The sequence below is a fragment of the Cannabis sativa genome, chromosome 2 (genome assembly GCF_029168945.1).
Source record: "Cannabis sativa cultivar Pink pepper isolate KNU-18-1 chromosome 2, ASM2916894v1, whole genome shotgun sequence".
Classification (NCBI taxonomy): domain Eukaryota; kingdom Viridiplantae; phylum Streptophyta; class Magnoliopsida; order Rosales; family Cannabaceae; genus Cannabis; species Cannabis sativa.
Genome location: NC_083602.1, coordinates 49,466,020 through 49,491,363, shown reverse-complemented (window position 1 = coordinate 49,491,363; position 25,344 = coordinate 49,466,020). Strand labels below are relative to the sequence as shown.

Sequence of the window (25,344 nt, the reverse complement as noted above, 5' to 3'; positions counted from 1 at the left end):
TTTATTAGTTTTGCTACCAATTTTTGGTAGCAAAATAATTATATTGAATATTAAAAGCTAATAATTTTGCTACTAGAATAAATATTATTTGCTACCAAAAAATTAGAAGCTAAAAAAATAGTATCAACTACCAAACATTTGGTAGCAAAAAACTTTCAGAGACCGAGATACAACTACCAAAAAATTTGGTAGCAAAAAAAGTATTAGCTACCAAATATAGATTATTTGCTACCAACTTTGTAGTAGCTAAAACTTATATTTCTTGTAGTGATTGTTACTTTTAAAAATACTCTAATGGTATAACACCATTCAAAAATGCTATAATTATGATCCCACATATTATTATTTAATATATTATTTGTATTAACTGTAAATATTGTCACACTATTTATTTACCTTTAATTTTTTTAAAAAAAGATATAGCGTCAATACAATTTTATATCATAGAACCTATATATCTCCAATGGTTTAATATATTTGTATTTTACTAAATAAGCAATCCACATAACAAACATTCTCCATATGCTCTTAGCAAACTTTCATAGCATCTCTTTTTATCTTTTCTCTTTCTCTCTTTTTGTTAACTTTAAAAATAATTTCCGGTCACGTTGTTACTCGATGGGAAATTTGAAATTCTATGCTTAAAATACCATTTAATTTTTCCCCTAAATGCATAGTTATTAAAATTGGTAATATATGACAATTTTCCTAATTTTCCTAAACTACCCCTCACATTTTTTACTCTCAGCATCACCTCTCTATTCCTCTCTCTCAGCCGAACCAAGAGAAAACCTAAAACTTTCAGCCGCCGTCGAAGCTCAACCCCCAGAACGGTCCGTCGCAACCCACGGTGAACCCAGCTCCGTCGTCTAAGCTCAACCCCGAGGAACGCTAAAATCCGAGCAACTCGCAACCCCGACCTCGGCCGAAAATGTCGAAGGTATGTGGGTTTTGTTTTTGTTTTTTTTGTTAGATTGGGCATTCGGATTGTTTGTGATTGTTTGTGAATGGTTAGATTTAAGAATTTTGTTGTGAAAATGGTATTCGGATCCGTGAAAATGGGATTCCATGGGACTGGTTGTGAGATTGGGCATTCAGATTGGGGAAGAAGCTCGGTCCGATGGTCCAGTTCGGTCCGATGGTCGTGTATGGGTCCGATGGTTCCGTCCGATGTCCCTGGGCTCGGGGTCCGATGGTCCGATTTATAGGGTCTGATTTATAGGGCCCGATTGTGATCTACGAAGAGGGTCCGATTGGACCGATGGGTCCGATGGGTACCCTATCGGGCCAGTCGGACCCATCGGACCCGAGCATGTTTTTTTTTCGTTTTTTTTTAAATATTAATGATTTAGTAATTGTTTTATGTATTATTTTATTTGTATTGATTTATTAAGTATTGTTTAATTAATTATTGTTTTATTATTAATAATTAATTAGTGTGTTTTGTTTTATTAATTATTGTATTTTTAGTAATTATTAATTAATGTTTTATTATTAATTATTAATTATTGAATTAATTTGTATTGTTTTATTAATTATTATTTTTGTACTAATTGTTAATTATTAATTATTAATTTTTATTATTTATTAATTATTGTTTTATTATTAATTATTAATTTTTGTACTAATTGTTTTTTATTATTTATTGATTAGTGTTTAATTATTAATGATTAATTATTGTATTATTTTTTATTGTTTTATTAATTATTGTTATAGTATTGTTTTATTTGTTATTGTTTTGTTAATTATTGTTTTTTTTATTAATTATTTATTATTGTTTTTTATTAATTATTAATTAATGTTTTATTATTAATTATTAATTATTGAATTAATTTGTATTGTTTTAGTAATTATTATTTTTGTACTAATTGTTATTTATTAATTATTAATATTTTTTATTTATTAATTATTGTTTTATTAATAATTATTAATTTTTGTATTAATTTTTATTGTTTTATTAATTATTTATAATTATTTATTTATTATTGTTTTATTATTGTTTTATTATTAATGATTAATTATTGTATTTTTATTAATTATTAATTAATATTTTATTATTAATTATTAATTATTATATTAATTTGTATTGTTTTATTAATTATTATTTTTTTACTAATTATTAATTTTTAATTTTTGTATTGATTTTTATTGTTTTATTAATTTTGTTTTTTATTAATTATTATTATTTTTTTTATTATTTATTGATTAGTGTTTTATTATTAATGATTAATTATTGTATTATTTTTTATTGTTTTATTAATTATGAATTATTGTTTTAGTATAAATTATGAATTATTTTTTAAAATTTTTATTGTTTTATTGATTATTGTTTAATTATTAATTATTAATTATGATTTATTGTTTTATTCATTATTGTTTATGTTTTATTATTAATTATTTATCGTTGTTGGTTTTTTTTTTTTTTTCAGGGAACTGCACATCTTATAATTCCAGTGTCGGACCATTACACTGGCCGTGTCACATGGCGCGGGGGTAGTTACTACTACCCGAAGATTAAGGCTAAATTTGAAGAATTTAACCTATTGCCCAGGGTGAGGGAATCCCCTTTCAGAAATTTTTTGGAGAGAGCGCCCATACAATTTTCTGGAGCATTTTTTCATCAGTTGATGCTTCACAAAATAAAATCTGACAAGCCGGACGAGGTGCATTTCTATGTGGGAAGGAAGAGATGTAGATTTGGGAGGGTGGAGTTCGGCTTGGTCACCGGGTTAAACTTGTTGCCCGGCCCTACTGAGGAAGACATCAAACAAAATGGAAGCTCTGACCGGTTGATTCAGGAATATTTCAACGGTAGTGCTTCGATCACCTTCGGCCAACTGCGCAGAGTTTTTGAGAGCTGCACAGAAGCTGATGATGTCTACAAGTTGGGGATGGCCTTGTTTGTTATGGGCGTCCTCACTGGTAAGGAGGAGAAGACTGCCGTTCCTCCTTTTGTGATAAGAATGGTTGATAACCTTCCATTCTTCTACGAGTACCCCTGGGAAAAGATTTCTTACACCAAGCTGATGGAAAGTTGTAACAAGGATTACTTGGATGTGAAGAATAAGATGTTGAAAAAGATTGAGAAGGGAGTAACTCAGAAGGAGGCAAAATACTCAGCCTACGGCTATGCTGCAGCGTTGCAGTATTGGGCATACGAGGCCATATTACAGCTGGGCAACGAGTATGCAGTGAGGAGGTCGCATGGCTTTCCGAGAATGGTCAACTGGGAGAGTAAGCCGAACACTACACTCGGGAAGGATGAAGTGACCCGATTATTTGCTAAAAATGTAAGTTTGTTACGCTTTATTTTGAATTCATGTTAATTTCAATATATTATATTAATATATTTGTTATATTTTTCAGTTGACAGTGTACTCCGTGTTATGTCCTCGGCCGAACGAGATTGAGTTTGTGAGTTACATAACCGGCGGTCAGCCTCCGTTATTTGTTGACTTGGAGGAACTTGTGTTGGGTGAGGATGGGCAACCAACACAGGATGCTTTGCGAAGCCAGGCCGAAAAGCTTGCCTCCACATTGGAAGAACGAGCGGAGGCAGCCCGAATATTTAAAGACTCTACACCACCTCCACCGTCTCCTCCACGTGCACCGCCTGCAGTTCCAGATGGGTCTGGTGTTGACCCATCTCCAGCTTCAGTTCCTGATGGGTCTGGTGTTGACCCATCTGCAGCTTCAGTTCCTGATGGGCTGGTGTTGACCCATCTGCAGCTTCAGTTCCTGATGGGTCTGGTGTTGACCCACTTGCAGCGTCACAGGGTCCTCCTGTTCCCCCGGCAGCTTCCATTCCCAGCACCTCGGAGGCTCGGGATCCAGTATACCCTGCCATTTTGGCAAGGTTGGAGACTGTGGAGAGGGGGCAGGCCGCTCTGCTAAGAGGACAAACAGCGATTATGGATCAGTTGAAGACCATAATGACGCTCCTGCAAGATCCTGGAAGACCGGCAGCAGATTCACAGCCACAGCCACAGCCACAGCCACAACCGGAAAAGGAGGCTCGAACACCGGAAGATGACTTCATTCTCCCAAATGATTACCAACCAGATGATGATGACATGTTCTGTACACCTGAGAAGACGAATATCACCAGCATCGGGGATACTCAGGATTCTGAGGTGCAGGTGTTAGAGACAGCTCCAGAAGTCATGGAGAACCGGAGGAAGAGAAGGCGGCCTAGGTGGTTCGCTGAGTACACTGAAATGAAGAAGAAGGCTAGGGCTACTTCGACACTCGTGAATGCGGACCCACTTAGAGTGGTTGATCGGAAGCTGCTCAAGACTTTTCACAATTGGGTACTCGGCCAGATTGGGAACAATTACCCGAGAGAGTGCTTCACCGGTCGATACCATTCGTCTTGGTTCCTCGAACTGCATACTCCGAAATTTTGGCTTGGGAACGATGTAAGTTTTTAAGACTTTTTTACTGCTTTTGCTTTTAAAGACTTTATCTAACTCTTTTTTATTTAATCTCTGACATATTTAATTTTCATGTTTTAGCATTTGGATGCGGCATTCCATTTGATGAGGAGGCGGCAACACTTTTATCCCGAGTCCTACCCGAATAGATGTGTCATAATGCCGTGTATTTTCCCAGCAGGAGTTATTGCTCGGTGGAAAGCTGCGGGTGATGACCAGGCTAACTATCAGTGGGACGAGAGCATATTAGATTTGATTCGAGGGGATGAAAGTCAATTCTTGGCCAATTGGAAGAACAAGGAGAGAATATATATGGCCCTCTACTTCGATGGAGCAAAGCATTGGGTGGCATTAGAGATAGATCTGGATCATTGGTTGTTGAACATATTTGACTCCAGCCTCGGATCGATTTCCCCGAACGAATTGAACCGTCACCTGGCAATGTGGGAAAAATTACTACCAAATTTGCTGCTGCAGGCTGGCCTATTCGAGAGTCATGACATGATCCTGTTGCCTCAACTTACCGCCTCAGAGAGCCAGGTCAGAAATTTCACTTCAAAAGTCATGGATCGGGCCGTTGTTCCACAGACAAAGACAAGGTAACTTAATTACAATTGATTTTTTTTGTTATTTAACTTGAATTTAATTTGCATACTTTTATTCATTTACTTTTTATTGTCTCATACAGCGGTAACTGCGGGATGTACGTGATAGAGCACATCGAGCATAGTATGTTGGAGACTACGTTTGATAATGTGCACGATGAGAATATGAAGAAATTTAGAGAGCGGTGGTGTGTAGATTTGTTTTACCAGAATTTAGCATGAACAAATATTTTTTTTATTGGTATGTTTATGTTTTTTCAAGAGTTCATACAAATTTTACGCCTTTCTTTCGTGCAACAAATTATAATAATTATGTAAACATAAAATATCACAAATTCTAATGTTTAAAATAGTCCAACATTAATTCAATAACAATACATAATAGTCCAACCCATCACGATACAAATAAACTAAAATAACATTTTTAACCTCGGTAGTTGCAAGTGCTTCTGTTGTGCCCCTTGGCACCGCACATGCTACAATTTCGCGATTTGATAATCCTTTCACCGTTACAAGCAGTTCGGTTGTTCTTAATTCTTCCAACCTTTTGCTTCTTGGGTCGCCCTACTGGTTGCTTCTCAACAGGCACTCCAACTCTCATGTTCTTGATGTCATCAGGCAATTCCCAATCATCCTCGTCACCAACTGGCATAATTGTTCCTTCATATGTCCTCCTCCAATATTCAGTTGTGTAATATGGCGAGCATAGTGTGTACGCGCTAATACTTCGCTCCTGAGATGCAGCACATGCATGAGGACAAGGAAACTTCATGCACTGGAACAAGCCGCAAGTGCAAGTATGTTCCTGGAAGTCCACTACGCCACCGGTCATAACTGTTCCTCCAGGGTGAACCTGCAACGTGTAAGGCCCGCATGAGTCAACGTTCAAATGCCGACCTTTTTCAAAATGCAATGTCAAGTCCTCCTCCATTTCTGGTGCTAGGGGTTTCGTCCACTTGTCAGCTTTTTCTTTTCGTGAAGCAAACCACTTCTGGACTTTGGACCTCAGGAATGCTACAGCAGCAGTGATCGGGAAGCCTCTTGCATCCTTAGTTGTGTTGTTGAAGCTCTCAGCCCAGTTTCTCGTCATTACATTGTAACGTACCCCTGGAAAGTACGACCGGACCCATTTTTCAAATCCGATTTCCTCAAGATATTTTGCAACCGCTGGATTCATGGCCCGAATGTTCTCAAATTCTCTGTGAAACTCTGATCTTGAATACGTGTACGCACACGTGTAAATGTGATTCGTGAAAACGTCAATCTTGAACTTGTGGTTGACGTTCATAATAATGTGGTGGTAGCATGCACCGTGGTGTGCATCAGGGAACACGATATCCAAAGCACGAACAATGCTTTGATGCATATCCGAAACAAAAGCTAAGTTCTCAACATCACCAATCGTTTCTTTCAATTTTCTCATAAAATATGTCCAGGAATTGTGGTTTTCACTGTCAACTATAGCAAAAGCTATCGGAAAGATATGACTCCCTGCATCCAAAGCCACTGCACACAACATTTGCCCACCATACCTAGTCTTCAAGAAAGACCCATCAACGCATATAACAGGTCGAAAAAACTTAAACCCCCGAATAGAAGGACCCAGAGAGAAGAAACAATACTTGAAGCGACCATCTTCTACCACAAAATCCGTGATGGTACCTGGATTCCGCAACTGTAGCATGTGCAAGTAACTAGGTAATAAAGAGTACGAATCTTCAGGTGTACCCCGAGACAGGTGTATTGCCTTCTCTCTGCACCTCCATGCCTTTTCGTAACTCATTTGGATCCCGTAATCCTTGTGCATACTTTTTCTTATATCAGAGGGCAACTGATCCGAGCCGTCAGTTGTGAACTTATCCTTAATTAGATGGGCAACTATTACAGGTGATGCTTGACGGTTATCTTTTCCTCGAAGATCAAGGGAACATGTATGTACATTATGAAATGTACTCACCTCAAACATGTTAGAAAGTACGTTCTTCTTCGCTCTTAATCTCCACCCACAATCTGTATCCTTACATGTGACATACCAAATATCAGTACCGGACTTCCTAACGTAGTAGTCAAACCCTTTCTTCATTGCATACAGGCCAACAACCATCTTTAAATGCTCTTTGTCTCTAAAAAACTTTCCCACATGTAACTCCCCGCCTAGTGTGCCACCCGTAGATATATAATGACTATGATCCTCGATGTCTTCTCTTGTATACATTTTATCCTTGAATTTACCGTAACTTGTCGAAGAAGAAAATGGATCGCTCCATCCAGTCACATTGGTACCTCGAGCATCAGTAGGACCACTAATATCATTGGTCTCTCTACCATTATTAGGACTGTCGTCGGTAGTTCCTCTAGCATGACTGGTTTCGCCTGGACGACTACTACTAGTACCAGGTGTTTGGCAATTTTCTCTACGGGGCATTCTTTTCCGTGTCGGTGGCCTCGGTGGTATTTGGTACGATAGTGGAGTTAAGTTCAAAGGTACAGCAGCAGGGGCCTCTGTACCTTGGTCGTCTCTTACGCCATCATTGCCCTCAACATAACATTCAGGGTCTGGACCATTAAAAAAACCATCGATGAACGACATTTGTGCTACAATATCAGCACTCGGCATCATATTGTTTAATTCAGGTAATACATCTGCAACCAACACCTCTGGATTTGTTTCTGGACCAACAAAACTCCCAACCTCGCTACGATTATCCTTAACAAAACTTGGTGTGGGACTAGGATCGACGCAAACATTCTTCTTTAACAAAGTCACAAACAAAGGAGTAAATTCATCTGGCTTCTTCGCAAGTGTAGATAAAAAGTACCTTGCATGCTTATCATTTCCAATAACTTCAGGGCGATACTCAAAGCCTTTCTTGTACTTGTAATGTACTTCCAATTTCAAGTCATACTCCACTTTGTCGACATCCAGTTCTTCGTACAAAACATCAACCAAACCTGAGTAGCTTAGGTTTGTATCAATGTCAAATGTCAAATTGTCGCCCCGTTTATAAACCCAATCTCTACCATCAAACTCCCAAACACCATTATACATAACACACGCATTAACAGTTGAACCTGTGACATATATTTAAAAAAACACAGTTATAATTTACAACAAAAATCTCACCGAAAAAAAATCTTAATTAATCATTAATAACAAAACAATAATAATTAATTGATAATAAAATAATAATTCATAATTCATAATAAAACAATAATTAATAATTCATAATAAAAAAAATTTAATAATTAAAAAGTAATTATTAATTGATAATGAAATATAATTAATAATTATTACTCAAACCATAAAAAATAAACAATAATTAATAATAATTCATAATTTATAGTTAATAAAATAACTAAAAAAAAATAATTCTTAAAACATTAACTAAAATAATAATTAATAACTAATAATGATTAATAAAAAATAACTAATAACACAAATAATAAATTAATATAACATAAATTAATAATAATAAATAAAAAATAATAATAGATTAAAAAAATAAAAAAAAATCCCGTAGGGTCCGATTGGTCCGACCATCGGACCCCACAAGGATCGGACCATATATTAAAAAATTTAAAAAAAAATAAAAAAATTCAAAAAAAATTGGGTCCGATGGGTCCGATGGTCCGACCATCGGACCCCTATGGGGACCATCGGACCCGTGTTCCAAAAAATAAAAAAAATAAAAAAAAATAAGAAAAAAAAACATCGGACCCGAGGAGGGTCCGACCATCGGACCCAGTGATGGACCATCGGACCCATCGGGTCTTCACCCTTGTCAACAAATTTTTCCCACATCGGGCCACCCATCAGGCCAGCATCGGGCCCCATCGGACCCGACGAAAAAAAATGCAGAAAAACAGTAAAATCCCAGTTTTCACATGCAGCAAAAATTATAACAGAAAAAATAGCAAAATAACAGCAACAATCCACAGATCAATCATCAAACACAACATTCTTAATTAAATATGACAACAACAAACAAGATTTAGAAAAAAAAAAAAATTAATTACTTACCCATTGATGGAGCTTGTATGTGTTCTTGCTTCTAATGTGGTGGATTAGTGTGGTAGCTTGTAGTGTGGAAGGTTGTAGCTTTTAGTGATGAGTGAAGAGAAGAAAATTTTTTTTGGTGGTTGTGGAAGCTTTCGGGTGGGGATTTTGTTTGTTGAATTGATGAGAAAAAGTTGGAGTGGGTAGATGTAGGTGGGGAGGGTATTATGGGAAAAATACAAAAAGTGTCATATAAAATTAATTATGTATAGTATTAGTTTAGGGGAATAATTTATGGGTTATTTAAGCATGGAAATTCAAATTTCGATTGACTCTAAAAAGTACCATTGTGATATATTTTTCAATGTGAACATTTCAAAATGTAGGAAGCATATATTCTTTTTTTGCTATTTCTATAAAGAAACTATTTGGTTACTAATATAGTGATTAGTTACTATTTTATAATTTTTTTTAAATCTTAATTAATATTTTTTTTATAAGTTTGTTATATTACATGTCAACTCATTAGTTTTAAAAATAATTTTTAAAATTACTTAAATATATTTTAAATTATAAGCTACTATAAAAATAAGAAATTAATTGCTATTTATACAAATAAGTTTTAAAGATAACTAAAATATATCTCACATTATATAATATAATTATAAAGTTTTTTTTTTTATATAAATGTAACTAATTAATTTCTTATCCACAGTAACCAAAAAGTTACTTAAAAAATTAAGAAAATAAAACTAAAAAAAAAAAAACGAAAACGTCAGATTAAGTGGTAAAAATCTGTACACCCCTTACATCCGTAGAAGCTACTAAAAAATGGGCCTAAATTGGGGTTCGCATAAAGAGACTACGACTTGACGCAAAAACCCATAGATAGAACTACAGTATTCGACTAAGTTTTCTCTTTACTTTTTTTCTTTGAATACAGACACGAATACACACTTAGAAGGGAGCTCTCATCTCAGGTGCTTTCTTCGCAAACCCGTTTCTCAAACTTGAAAGTTGAAACAACTACAATGTTCTATAGAGGGTATGTCTTTTTCTTTTTTCGTTTTTTCTTATTCTTTGATGTTAACTGTACCCAGATTTGGATTTCTTACTTTCATTATGGTGATGTTTTTTCCCTATTAACTTTTTTAGGGTTAATTTGGAATTAATCACCTGTAAACGATTAAAGTTGAAATTAAGTTCATATATTGTTGTTAATTTTGGGTTAGCTCATCATCGATTTTTATTCGAATATTGGGAATATAGGGTATTTTAGAAATGATTGAACTTTAACCGAGTTTTTTTTGGGAGGTCTTGGCCTTCTTCAGGGATAATTTCTTTGCATAAGGATACATATATTAAAATTATTGTGGGTATTTTAGTATTTTTCATTTCAGTGGGTTTAGTTGTGTAATAATGATGATTTGGAACTAAGTGAAACCCTTATAGCCATGGGAAATGGGAGCTCTTTTTTTTTTTTTTTTTTTTTTTTTGTAAGTCATGAAAAAACGAATAGAGTTGTGATATATCCTATGGACTTTAGTGAGTGGCTGTAGAATCTGTCTGTTTTTAATATCCATACGTGCTTTAGAGTCAAAACCAACGTATCCTGTAACCAAGTTGTGAAGCATTTCGAATATCTGTTATTTGTGGTGGTGGTAATGGTTGCTTCAGCTGTAATGTGGTCTTCTTGCTTTCTTGTTCACATCCACATGTTTAAGAGAAACAAAGGTATCAATAAATTCATTTATAATCGTTTCAATTTGATATGAGGGAGCACGAATAATCTATTTTGAAATTTATACGAGTACTTTTCATCAGTGTCATCTGCTTCTAAAGTTATCTTTTAGATTGTTTAGATCTCTAGAAAAGTTTCATGTTTACTTGGGAATACCTTTTTTCCTTCACTTGTTTTATGAGTTTTAGATGTTTCATATGGAAAAAAGAAGAACGTGTATTGATACAATTCAGTGTCCAGCAGTTCCATTTTATTGATCTCTTTAGAGTAAGCACTATTTATTAATGCTTTCCACTGTTTTTGCTGTTGATTGATGATTGATGGAACATAAAGTAACTATGCTGATGGTGGGGATGGGCGTGAAATGGGTGCAAAGCGTCAGCGGGTAGTTGAACAGGGCTCTTCATTTTATGGGACTTCCCCTGGTCCAAGTTTTATGTACAACCCTACTCCTTTTGGGTATGTAGGCCAACCTCCACCTTTCCCAGTGGTCAAACTTCGTGGTCTGCCATTTGATTGTACAGAAGTTCATGTGGCTGAATTCTTCCATGGTCTGGACATAGTTGATGTTCTCTTTGTCCACAAGAATGGAAAGTTCACGGGGGAAGCTTTCTGTGTTTTTGGGTATCCTCTTCAAGTTGACTTTGCACTTCAAAGGAATAGACAGAACATGGGCAGGCGATATGTTGAAGTGTTCAGAAGTAAGAGGCAGGAATATTACAAGGCAATTGCTGGTGAAGTTTTAGATTCTCGTGGTGGATCTCCTCGCCGAAGTGTCCCAATATCTAAATCTTATGATGAAGGGAAGGATACCGCTGAACATACAGGGATATTAAGGTTGAGGGGATTGCCATTTTCAGCTGGCAAAGATGATATTATTGAGTTTTTTAAGGATTTTATGTTGATAGAAGACTCTATTCATTTTACCTTGAATTCAGAAGGGAGGCCAACTGGGGAAGCATTTGTTGAGTTTCCAACAGCTGAAGATTCTAAGGGAGCAATGGCAAAGGATAGAATGACTCTTGGTAGTCGATATATAGAATTGTTTCCATCATCGCATGAGGAGTTGGATGAAGCTCTTTTAAGAGGGCGGTGATTCCCTGTTAGAGTTTTTCTTCCATTTTTTCCCCTGTTGGTACTTGTTGTGTCTTTAGTTTCATTTTCCTTGTTTGGAATTTTGCGTAATATCCTGATTTCGAAGTAGTATGTTTTTATATAGTTTTCTTTTTTTAATCTTTATTTTTTTGTTTGTACTTTTTATTTGCTGGGGACTTTTATCTATTGAGGATATGTAGGATTGGTGTTTAGAATTATACAACAGAAGCTATTGCATTTAGTTTGATTGTATGATGTTGCCGTTGCCAGTGTCAATTTCTGCTTCATTTGCTTTTCACTATGACCTGAGAATTTGATGAATCTTATCTTATGATATATAGGGAACTAAGAAGTACTTATGAATTGGATATAAACTAATGTCACTGTTGAATTTTAATTTCAATTTAAGATGCTGAACAAGATTTAGTAGAAATTTACTGTATGCAGTTTTATAGATATGTTGCTTAGTCCTTATACAGTATAGGCACATAGGCAGAAGTTGTTACTAGTACTATGTTTTATATTGGCTAAGGTATCTTGTTAGCAACTGCTGATTAAGTTTAGTTAGTTAGATTCTACATGTCCCTGTTTGTTTTTTTTATATATATATATATATTTTCTCTTTTAAGTTTACTTTTACTTATGGAAGAGATGTACGGTTGATGTTTATAATTGCGTTACTGAAACTACTTTCAGCTGTTCTCTTCCCTTGTTTTTTCTAGGGCTTGACTAAGTTGAAGTATCTCTCACATACAAAGTAAAGTACTTGAATCAGTTAGTGAGGCATAATCATTTGATGTAGGATTATTTATTTATTGTATATACCTTATTCTGAGTTTAAGCTGCTGAACAGGTTGGCATCTACTTACATAGCTGTTGCAAATAGAAAGGTTGCAAAACATGGTTCATGTATGCTTTGTTTTTTTCTATGTATATATTTATATAAATATATATATATATATATATATATATATTTCAAGTGTTTGTTTCTGCTACATTCATTTCATGCTGATATATTATTGCATGATTTTTTATGCTGCATTTCCATCAGTGAGGCATGACTCATGCATGTGAAGGAGTTGTTCAGCTTCTCTTCTCAATGTAAACGGCGAGTGGTGATGAACTCTGCTGATTCTCTTTCAACTCAAGAAAGAAATGAACCAAAATAATATAAGCTTATCTTGTTTGTTGTATTCAAAATCTGACTTGTGATTTCCCAGACTGTTTTTTTGTTAAAATTTAGAGTGAAAACAATTGTCTCTACATGTACTAATTATCATATAAAAATATAATCATAATTATTGTTAAAATCCCAAGAACTTTGATTATGCGTTGGAAATATTCTGATGATGGGTTTTTTGAATTTTAAGATGAAAATGTTGTGGTTTTATTAGTTTTGCTAATACTACTATTGGGAATCTCAAGAACTTAGGTAACTTTAATTAGCATTAGTTGGCTCTAAAACTGTGCGTGGCATTCATGTGTAACCAGCCATTAATACGGCCTAGTGTTCTTATTTACTTGGGTTAATAAACACACCTTGTTATTTTGTGCAGCTTTCTCGAGTAATTCTTGTGAATAAAAAGTCAACCTTCTTAATTATTTACTAGGCAAAACTAATAAAATCACTCCAGTAACTTTTGCATGCCTTGAAACAAAATATACAAATGTTGGAATCGTAGGTCTTGTTTGAACCATTTGATTGATAAAATAATAAAAAAAAGGAAAAAAAAAAAAACAGTTGTGGCAAAAAGAATTAAGAATATATTGGGAAAGAAGGAACAATTTTTTTTTTTTTTTTCAAAAAAATAATATTAACTAAAATTGTAATATACGATAGAATTAAATTTTGGGGTTTTTTTAATAATATACTAAAAATTGATTTTATTTATGAAAATACATTTAAGGAAATTATTTGCACAAATACCGATGTGCCACATCAGCATCTATACCAGAATTCAAAACAAATACTGAAAATGGAAAAAATTAAAAAAATCTCGTTTTCAAGTATTTTCACATTTTGAGAGTTTTGAAAAAAGAAACCATTTAGTTGCTTTTAATGGAAATAAGATTCAATTGGTTACTTTTTCATTAAAAAATTTATTTTAAAATTTTACACATATATAAATAATAAAATAATTATTTTAATATGTGAGAAAATATATTTTTTTGTCTCCAAAAAATAACGATTAATATTAAAAGTAACTTTAATGTTTCTTTTTTTATTTTTTGTTAATAAAAAATAATAAAACTTTAAACTTAATAATATTCAACATATCAAATAATATCATAAATTATTATATTTTTTTTTTATTATATTGTATTTTTTTAGTAACTTATGAAGTTGTTTGATAATACTGAATTTTATTTAAGCTTTACTATTATTTACATAATGATTAAAAAAAACTAAAATGTTACTATACTGATTTTGGTTATCATTTCCAGGGACAACAAATAAATATATGATTCTTATATATTAAAATAATCAATTTAAAAAATATATTATAATAGTGTAATTTTTTAGACTAAATAATTATCGTTGTGGTAAAAAAAAAATTGTTTACACATAAAAAGAAAAAAATGAGAGAGAATTCTTTTCGTATTAAAAGTTAATCACACATATATTAAAGTAATAAATTAATTAAAAGTAATAATAAAAAAAAATTGATGTGCCTGTTTGAAAATTTTTTTTATTAAAATTTCAAAATACTGATAAAAGTTAAGTAAGAAAAAAAATAAAAAAGAAATGAGGAAAAAACTTTTTATTTATTTATTTTAAGGAAAAAAAGGTAAATCAATCTTTTGTTATTTAATTTTTTTTTTTTTCATAATTATTTGGTTACAAATGAGAGTAGGACAACTAGCAAGTACAACACATGAGTTGATAATGTTGGAGAAGAAATTTGCATTAAAAACGAAATAAGCTGCTTCAATCTAAGAAAGGTGAACATCGGTATGCGTGTGTGCAATTATTAAAAAAAACGGCATTAATATAGAAGAGGGCATTCATACAATTATTTTTAAATGCACGTATTTCTGTGCAAATATCTCTTAAATTTTCTTATCCATTTATTTCAATCTCTTTTGGGTCACAAAGGCTTGTTGAAGAGTGTTAGAAATATTATGTATGTTAATTAGTTGTAATGTTTGTTACGATAATTGTTGTGTATTTGTAACTAATTATGGCCCTAACTAACTAATATACTCTTTATATTTATTGACTATATATAGTCAATAACTCTATTCACTCAGCAATAAGGTTGCCCTATGTTCATTCAATTTTTCTTTCATTACTCTTTCTTCTGTCTTTTTCTTTTTTATCTGCTTCACTTTCTTTTTCTCTAATTCAACAATGGCAAGAGGTTTAACATGGTATTAGAGTCATTTCATCCATTGACAACAAACATGGCAAACATTAGAACAGGCACCGATGTAAATCAGAATAGCTTCAACATCAGTAGGCCATCAAACCAGCAAAATGGAGCCTCAAACCTCAATCGATCGAGAAACAACTTAGATGAGCTCAATCTAGTATATTTCAATCATAACATGTCGATTAGGCTAAATGATCACATTTTTTTTTTTTGTAGAAACAACAGGTTCTTGTTGCAATTTGAGGAAACAGGTTACAGAAAGTCATCCAAGATCGAGATCCACCACCTCAGTTCTTGAGTGATGCAGATCAAGCCCCAAACACTTTTGTTATCCCAAATTTTTTCCTCATGGCGTGGCATGCTTACGTGGACAAAACTTGTGCCATGTAACAGTACAACTCACTAAAATAAAGGGCTAGTTAGCACCCGAGCTAAGGGAGACCCCGACACTCAACCAGGGATCAAGTGACTAGCCGCCCCTGGACGGTCCCATGACCTGCTAGCCCAGTGACATCATCATGGCCGACCAGCCTGGCCAGCACGAAGCCTTGACTAGCCAAGGATTACACTGTAGGCCCCACAGGACACTCTTACATGTGGGCATCAAAGGTGGGCTGCAAATTGGGCCCTCAAAACCCAACAGAATAGCTGAATAATATATCTAGAATCAATGTCATTTTTGGTCCTTTGTAAATATCTAACTAATTATACTATTTTTAAGGATTTGAATTATACACCTAGGGTTTAAGGCTTCCTATATAAATGCCTTAACCTCTAGCTGAAAACTTTAGTTGCTTAAGCCGCCTCTAAGCTAAAAACCTCACACTCTCTAAGTGTTAGACTCTCTCTCTCTTCCTTACTATTGGGCTTTATGCCCTAAATAAAACTCTATTTCAATGTAATCTCTATCGTTTAATTATCAATAAAGAGACAGAAGTATTTTCATCACTTATTTAATATGTCATTTGGTTCATGTTATCATTTATATGTTTATTTGATTTATAAATTCATCCAAACCTTTATCACATTAATATTCTTGTTTATTGTGTCGTCAGCACAGTGGAAAGTAATCAAGATTGTGTGATTAAATATATATTCCTAGATTTATCAGTACACATGGTTTAACTGATATGATAATCTAGAACATAGTTTACTTGCACCTTGGATAAGTGCTATGTCCTTTCCAAGGCATTGATTAAAGTAAAGCTTGGGTTGGATGCATGTGTTGGGTTTTATGCTCTAAATAAAACTCATTTCAACATAATCAGATTTACTTATTAATATAGATCAGAAATAACATTTAATGTTGCATGGTTCACATGATTTATTTCATGATTATATGTACATAATGTATAAATTCATCTGAAACCCTTTTCACATACTTGATCCTGTTTATTGTGCCGTCAACACATTGGAAAGTAAACATGACTATGTGAATAAAGTTTCCTAGATTTATCAGACATAGGGTTTTACTGATATGATAATCTACAACAGAGTTTACTTGCATTTGGAGAAGTGCTATGTTCTTTCCAGAGCATTGGTTAAAGTAAACTCAGGTTGGATGCATGGAGTATGCATCGGAAGGGACCGATATTGAACTTTGACTTAGATTTATTAAACTTACCGTAATATCTATTCAAGTCAATATCGCCTAGTTGATCCTAGATCAAATGTTCTTAATCCTGTTATGATTAGGCTCAATCTTGAAAGGCTATACGTGTTCTGATTTGTTAGTTAAGCCTACTTTTAGGTCAGGGTGATACGTACATTTTGGGAACACGGTAGTGCAATTGAGTGGGAGTGCTATCATAAACATGGAATCTATAGCTTCTATCTGGCGAATAGTAAGCAAAGGATGATCTCCTTCGAGCTTGACCAAACGAACATAAATGGTGGAGTACTCATTTCACATAAGCTGAAATATCATTTATACGGGGTCAAGTGTTTTAAGGAATAAATACATTGTAGGGTGTTACGGTAATCTAATCCCTTTACAGTGTAGATCATTCATATAGAGGATCATTGGTCAAATTAGGATTATAACAATGGATAACTAATGATGTGTCTATATGGTGGAACATATAGAGCATTCTATATACTGAGAGTGCAATTCTAAGTTCTATGTGTGGATTCGACGAAGAATTAATAAGTTCGTGAATTTTAGTAATAAATTCTTGATCTACTTATTGGCAGCTCGGTTATATAGACCCATGGTCCCCGCACTAGTTGAGATAATATTGCTTGTAAGACTCATATAATTGGTTTTGATTAATCAATTATAATTCTCAAATTAGACTATGTCTATTTGTGAATTTTTTCACTAAGTAAGGGCGAAATTGTAAAGAAAGAGTTTTAGGGGCATATTTGTTAATTATGATACTTTGTATGGTTCAATTAATAAATATGATAAATGACAATATTATTTAATAATTATTTATAGTTATTAAATAGTTAGAATTGACATTTAAATGGTTGAATTAGAAAATTGGCATTTTTGAGAAAATCAGATGCAGAAAAGATAAAACTGCAAAATTGCAAAAAGTGAGGCCCAAATCCACTATGTAGGGCCTGCCACTTTTATAGGGTTTTTCTGTAACACCCTAACTAACATAGGCGTATTACGTGAGTTTTAAACATACTGTGCAGCTCGTTGCTAATCAACGAGGTTTATGGAAAACGTGATTAATTAAAATTTTTGCTTTTTAATTAAACTTATAAAATAATATTACAAAAGACTCGGGATCCCGATTATAAAATCATTTACAAAAGATTTAACTGTTTAACTGATACATAAATAAATGTCGTCTAACGACCAGTTACAAAAATCAGCCTCGCTGTCCCGATGATCGTACGCTCCAGGCCTAACCACCCCGACATGTACAATCTTCACAAGCTCGCTCACGGTCCATCAGCTTTAGCCTTGCCTTTACCTACACATAAACGTAGATCTGTGAGTCGACAGACTCAGTAAGAAAAGCATAATAATACTCATACATAATTCTGACTGCCGTGTCCAACACGATACTGAGTCCCGCTACTGCCATGTCCAACATGGTACTGAGCCACTACTGCCATGTCCAACATGGTACTGAGTTTTGAACGTTCATAGGGACGGTACTATTGACACGTAACAACCTGATCGGTCGAACCGGTCATACTCCGGCTGCTGGTCATACTCCAGCCTGTACCGACGTGTTACTATATCCTCCTGATCGGTCGAACCGGTCATACTCCGCCGCTGGTCATACTCCGGCTGTACCGACGGGATACGTCAATAGTACGGAACCACCAACCAAGTGTCAGCCTGATCGGTCGAACCGGTCATACTCCGGCTGCTGGTCATACTCCAGCCTGTACCGACGTGACAGGGTTGGATGGTTCGAAGCCAACATACATATCTAATGTAATCTAACAGGCTTCCTACATGCACGCTAAACATGTAATCTACATATGCATACTGTTATACTAATCTTACATGGATTCCGAATTCAGGTGTGCCGGTCAACCTGACTGGAACTTTAGCTGAGCGGCGGATTACAGGCTCCTAAACCATAAAAATCACAACACTATAAGTGACACGCTAAATCACTTCCCGGGGACTTAAACTAGGAACTAAAAGTTTCCCTATCGATAAAAAGCATGGCAATACCCCGTAAAACATAAAAACGAGGAAAAACACGGGTTCTGAAAATTCCCCAACCGGTAGACCGGTTGCCCAACCGGAATTCCGGTTCTGGGAAATTCAGGACCCTCATCCGGAATTCCGGATGCACAACCGGAATTCCGGTTCCTCGCAGGCAGCAACACTCAAATTTTCATAACTTGCTCAAATCAACCCCAAATTGATTCAAACCTTCCATACCTATTCCATATACCCCACATAACATATCCAAGGCATCAAACCTACCCAGAAACAACAGATACAAAATTTGCCATTAAAGCTCAAGCTTTGAGTTCTAAACTCAAACTTGAGCAATACCACCTAGCATGCAATCAAACCAACTTAATTCTACATAATCAAGCTTAGAATAACCTCTGGAAACACAAGCAAACTTCCACAACATCACAGCAACAAAATATAACCTTTTCTCTCAAAAATCACATATTTTGCATAGAAAACTCAAAGCTTTACACAACCTAACTAACATGCTTCAAAACAGCTCATTTAACTTCAATTAAACATGCTTTAAACCACATAAATTAACCACAAAATCACAGCAGCAACAGCAACTAACAATCATGCATGAATCATCATATTTTCATCAAAATTTCAACAAATTTCAAGAGAAAACAAGAGAAGCTAACCTAGCTTGAAGAATGTATAGATTTGGATGAGAATTCACTTGAAAATCAGAGAAAAAATCCAGCCCTTTGCACCCACATGCACGGCCGAGAGAGAGAGAGGAAAAGAGAGAGAGAGTTTGAAAATTTGTAATTTTTTCTAAGTGTAATCTTTTGCAAAAATGAATTAATGAATAAAGCCACTTAACATATACTCATTTCAGCCAACAAATAATCAAATAAATATTTATTTTCCATTTCATAAAATCACAAAAGACAAAATACTAATGGGGCAAAAAGACCATTTTGCCCCTCCACCTTAAAACCACATAAATTATACTAAAGGGGCATTTTTGGGAAATTCTAAATTCCCGGCCATTCCCGACATTCCCAATGTCTAAAACCAGTCCCAAATTACTAACGTACTAAATTGTGATTTCTACTGAGCCAAACGCCGAGTTCCATAATACCGGGCACCGGAAATGCAAAATATGAAAACTACTAAATAACATAACCATGCATTTCTGAATTCCATAAATAACAGTAATAAATTATTTAAATAGCTATAAATAATTTCATGATTAATCATAATTAACTGATAATTTCCAAATTAACTAAGCGGGCTTTACAACTATCCCCCCCTTAAAAGGATTTCGTCCCCGAAATCTAACCTGAATAACTCTGGATATTGAGCTCTCATATCTGACTCTAGCTCCCAGGTGGCTTCCTCCACCTTGCTGTTTCTCCAGAGAACCTTGACCAATGCTATGGTCTTATTCCGAAGGACTTTATCCTTTCTATCCAGGATCTGCACTGGCTGTTCCTCATAAGTCATGTCTGGCTGCAGCTCAAGATTCTCATAACTGAGTATATGAGAGGGATCTGAAACGTATTTTCTCAACATCGAGACATGGAATACGTTATGAACTGCTGATAAGGCTGGAGGCAATGCTAACCGATATGCCACTTGACCTATCCTCTCGAGAATCTCGAAAGGTCCTGTAAATCTAGGGCATAACTTGCCTCTTTTCCCGAAACGTCTAATCCCCTTCATCGGAGATACCCGTAAAAACACATGGTCCCCTACTTGGAACTCAACATCTCTGCGTTTCGGATCTGCGTAACTCTTCTGTCTACTCTGTGAGGCAAGCATTCTAGCTTTTATCTTCTCTATTGCCTCATTGGTCCGCTGCACTGACTCTGGACCTAGGTATTTCCTCTCCCCTGTCTCATCCCAGTGGATAGGGGATCTACATTTCCTACCGTATAAGAGTTCATAGGGAGCCATCCCTATCGTACTCTGATAACTGTTGTTGTAAGAAAATTCTATGAACGGTAGATACTTATTCCATGAGCCTTCAAAGTCCATAACACAGGCTCTCAACATGTCCTCCAATATCTGAATTGTCCTTTCGGACTGACCATCTGTCTGAGGATGGAATGCTGTACTAAATTTTAGCTTTGTACCCATTGCCCGTTGCAAACTTTGCCAAAATTTGGAGGTAAACTTCGGATCCCTGTCCGAAACTATAGACTTCGGTACCCCGTGAAGTCTCACTATTTCTCTGACATACAATTCTGCCAACTGATCCACTGAAAATGTTGTTCTAACCGGCAGAAAATGAGCAGATTTCGTAAATCGGTCCACCACTACCCAGATGGAATCATACAAACCCGTGGTCCTAGGTAACCCGACCACAAAATCCATCGTGATATCTTCCCATTTCCATTCTGGTAGGGTTAGAGGCTGCAACAACCCTGCTGGTCTCTGATGTTCAGCCTTAATCTGCTGACAAGTGAGGCATCTCGATACGAATTCTACCAAATTCTTCTTCATACCGCTCCACCAGAAGTACGGTTTCAAATCTTGGTACATCTTAGTGGTGCCGGGATGCAGAGAATACGAGGTAGAATGAGCCTCCTCAAAGATCTCATTCCTAAGTTCCACACTGTTCGGAACACAAACCCTGGCTTTATATAAAAGCATCCCACTGTCTGACACTGAAAAGTCCTTGGCTTGACCAGCCAACACCTCATCTCGGATCTTTACTAACTCCGGATCTGTCATCTGAGCCACTTTTATTCTTTCCAACAAATCAGATTGCAGCGTTAAGTTGTGAAGCTGACCTACCACAAACGCAATGCTGGATCTAACCATATCCTCTGCTAGCTGAGGTGAGATCTGAACCATACTAGCTACTTGCCCGGGACCCTTTCTGCTCAGGGCATCGGCCACTACATTGGCTTTTCCGGGATGATAGAGGATCTCACAATCGTAATCCTTCACTAATTCCAACCAACGCCTTTGTCTCATATTCAGATCCTTCTGAGTAAAGAAATACTTGAGACTTTTATGGTCGGTATAGATCTCACACTTTTCCCCGTAGAGATAATGCCGCCAAATCTTCAATGCAAAAACCACCGCGGCTAACTCTAGGTCATGAGTCGGGTATCGCTGTTCATAATCCTTTAACTGACGGGAGGCATAAGCGATGAGTCGGCTAACCTCGCCAACTGATCAAACTGAGTCGTATACTCGGTGACGCTCATATTCTCACGCTGGGTCAGGTGAGCGAACTCTTTTCTCTTGGCGCTTCTGACCGCCTCGTTGTAGTACTTTGCATTAAAGAGTTCCTGGAACCTTTCCCAGGTCATGGTGGTGACGTCATGGATCTGAGACACCATGTCCCACCATACCAAAGCGTCCTCCTGGAACTGGAATGTGGCGCACACCACTCTGTCATTACCGGTGACACCCATGAAATTCAGTATCTTGGTGATCACCGTCAGCCACTGCTCGGCTTTCATCACGTCCGGACCTCCCAGGAAAACCGGAGGTGCTTGCTTCCGGAACCGCTCATACAGAGGTTCCAATCTATGGGCCGCCACCACTATCTCGGCCTGGGCAGCAGGGGCAGGTGCCACTGGAACTACGGGCACTGGAACTGCAGGAGCACCCTGCTGTCTCAACCTCTGAATCTCGAGGTCTTGTTCTTCGATCCGGGCTTGCATCTTCGCAAACCGTAACTCCCAATTCTGGGCTCCCTGATCGGCTGGGGGAGCCTGGGCAGCTTGTGGTGGGTTCTCATCACCCCGACCACGAGCCCTGCCTCGGGGACCTCTACCTCGGCCCCTAACAGGTGGGGGAAACTGAGCACCCTGTCCTTGGTTCGACCCTACGGAGTTGCCCTGACTCCTGGTAGTCCGCCTGGCGTCCATCTGATTAGAACCGCCTGCGAAACCAAGAGTTGGCATATCAGGTCGTATTCAAGGAGAGCTTACTAATGCCGCTTAATTTGGAAATTAAAAACGAAACATGCGCCTATTCTACTATCAGGCTACTAACATGCTTCCTAACAGACTTTTCTTTTTCATAACTGAATAAAATAAACTACTAAAGCAATAAAGGCTTACTGAACCGTGAAACGAGCTAACTGCTGATGATGATTGTACATGTCGTGACGATCTTCGGAAGACAACCTGGCGGCTCTGATACCAAATTGTAACACCCTAACTAACATAGGCGTATTACGTGAGTTTTAAACATACTGTGCAGCTCGTTGCTAATCAACGAGGTTTATGGAAAACGTGATTAATTAAAATTTTTGCTTTTTAATTAAACTTATAAAATAATATTACAAAAGACTCGGGATCCCGATTATAAAATCATTTACAAAAGATTTAACTGTTTAACTGATACATAAATAAATGTCGTCTAACGACCAGTTACAAAAATCAGCCTCGCTGTCCCGATGATCGTACGCTCCAGGCCTAACCGCCCCGACATGTACAATCTTCACAAGCTCGCTCACGGTCCATCAGCTTTAGCCTTGACTTTACCTACACATAAACGTAGATCTGTGAGTCGACAGACTCAGTAAGAAAAGCATAATAATACTCATACATAATTCTGACTGCCGTGTCCAACACGATACTGAGTCCCGCCATCGCCATGTCCAACATGGTACCGAGCCACTTCTTGCCATGTCCAACATGGTACCGAGTTTTGAACGTTCATAGGGACGGTACTATTGACACGTAACAACCCGATCGGTCGAACCGATCATACTCCGGCTGCGGTCATACTCCGGCTCGTACCGACGTGTTACTATATCCTCCTCGATCGGTCGAGCCGGTCATACTCGGCATTCTTGGTCATACTCGGCTGTACCGACGGGGATACGTCAATAGTACGGAACCACCAACCAAGTGTCGGCTGATCGGCCGAACCTGGTCATACTCCGCCGTTGGTCATACTCCACTCGTACCGACGTGACAGGGTTGGATGGTTCGAAGCCAACATACATATCTAATGTAATCTAACAGGCTTCCTACATGCACGCTAAACATGTAAACTACATATGCATACCGTTATACTAATCTTACCCGGATTCCGAATTCGGGTGTCTTGGTCAACCCTTGTGGAACTTTAGCCGACGGCGGACATGTGCTCCTAAACCATAAAAATCACAACACTATAAGTGACACGCTAAATCACTTCCCGGGGACTTAAACTAGGAACTAAAAGTTTCCCTATCGATAAAAAGCATGGCAATACCCCTTAAAACATAAAAACGAGGAAAAACACGGGTTCTGAAAATTCCCCAACCGGTAGACCGGTTGCCCAACCGGAATTCCGGTTCTGGAAATTCAGGTCCCTTATCCGGAATTCCGGATGCACAACCGGAATTCCAGTTCCTCGCAGGCAGCAACACTCAAATTTTCATAACTTGCTCAAATCAACCCCAAATTGATTCAAACCTTCCAGACCTATTCCATATACCCCACATAACATATCCAAGGCATCAAACCTACCCAGAAACCACAGATACGAAATTTACCATTAAAGCTCAAGCTTTGAGTTCTAAACTCAAACTTGAGCAAAACCACCTAGCATGCAATCAAACCAACTTAATTCTACATAACCAAGCTTAGAATAACCTCTGGAAACACAAGCAAACTTCCACAACATCACAGCAACAAAATATAACCTTTTCTCTCAAAAATCACATATTTTGCATAGAAAACTCAAAGCTTTACACAACCTAACTAACATGCTTCAAAACAACTCATTTAACTTCAATTAAACATGCTTTATACCACATAAATTAACCACAAAATCACAGCAGCAACAACAACTAACAATCATGCATGAATCATCATATTTTCATCAAAATTTCAACAAATTTCAAGAGAAAACAAGAGAAGCTAACCTAGCTTGAAGAATGTATAGATTTGGATGAGAATTCACTTGAAAATCAGAGCAAAAATCCAGCCCTTTGCACCCACATGCACGACCGAGAGAGAGAGAGGAAAAGAGAGAGAGAGTTTGAAAATTTGTAATTTTTTCTAAGTGTAATCTTTTGCAAAAATGAATTAATGAATAAAGCCACTTAACATATACTCATTTCAGCCAACAAATAATCAAATAAACATTTATTTTCCATTTCATAAAATCACAAAAGACAAAATAGTAATGGGGCAAAAAGACCATTTTGCCCCTCCACCTTAAAGACACATAAATTATACTAAAGGGACATTTTTGGGAAATTCTAAATTCCCGGCCATTCCCGACATTCCCAATGTCTAAAACCAGTCCCAAATTACTAACATACTAAATTGTGATTTCTACTGAGCCAAACGCCGAGTTCCATAATACCGGGCACCGGAAATGCAAAATATGAAAACTACTAAATAACATAACCATGCATTTCTGAATTCCATAAATAACAGTAATAAATTATTTAAATAGCTATAAATAATTTCATGATTAATCATAATTAACTGATAATTTCCAAATTAACTAAGCGGGCTTTAC

The 25,344-nt window shown here is 36.3% G+C and overlaps 2 protein-coding genes across 2 annotated transcripts; both read left to right on the top strand.

Annotated features, from left to right (window-relative positions):
- Positions 1 to 931: 931 nt before the first annotated feature.
- On the top strand, positions 932 to 5,413 carry LOC115714516 (uncharacterized). Its single transcript, XM_061109401.1, has 6 exons — positions 932 to 940; positions 2,430 to 3,290; positions 3,367 to 3,673; positions 3,730 to 4,418; positions 4,515 to 5,032; positions 5,122 to 5,413. Exons 1-6 carry the CDS (start codon positions 932 to 934, stop codon positions 5,258 to 5,260), a joined length of 2,523 nt encoding a protein of 840 aa, XP_060965384.1. The 3' UTR covers positions 5,261 to 5,413.
- A 4,509-nt stretch (positions 5,414 to 9,922) lies between these two features.
- On the top strand, positions 9,923 to 12,126 carry LOC133034978 (uncharacterized). Its single transcript, XM_061110571.1, has 2 exons — positions 9,923 to 10,080; positions 11,110 to 12,126. The coding sequence occupies exons 1-2, from the start codon at positions 10,067 to 10,069 to the stop codon at positions 11,870 to 11,872; spliced, it is 777 nt and encodes a 258-aa protein (XP_060966554.1). The 5' UTR covers positions 9,923 to 10,066; the 3' UTR covers positions 11,873 to 12,126.
- The last annotated feature ends 13,218 nt before the right edge of the window (positions 12,127 to 25,344 follow it).

Coding starts and splice junctions, on each gene's coding strand:
- LOC115714516 (XM_061109401.1), top strand. Junction 3,674..3,729: donor TTCAGTTCCTGATGGGTCTG/GTGTTGACCCAT, acceptor ACCCATCTGCAG/CTTCAGTTCCTGATGGGTCT. Junction 4,419..4,514: donor AATTTTGGCTTGGGAACGAT/GTAAGTTTTTAA, acceptor TTCATGTTTTAG/CATTTGGATGCGGCATTCCA.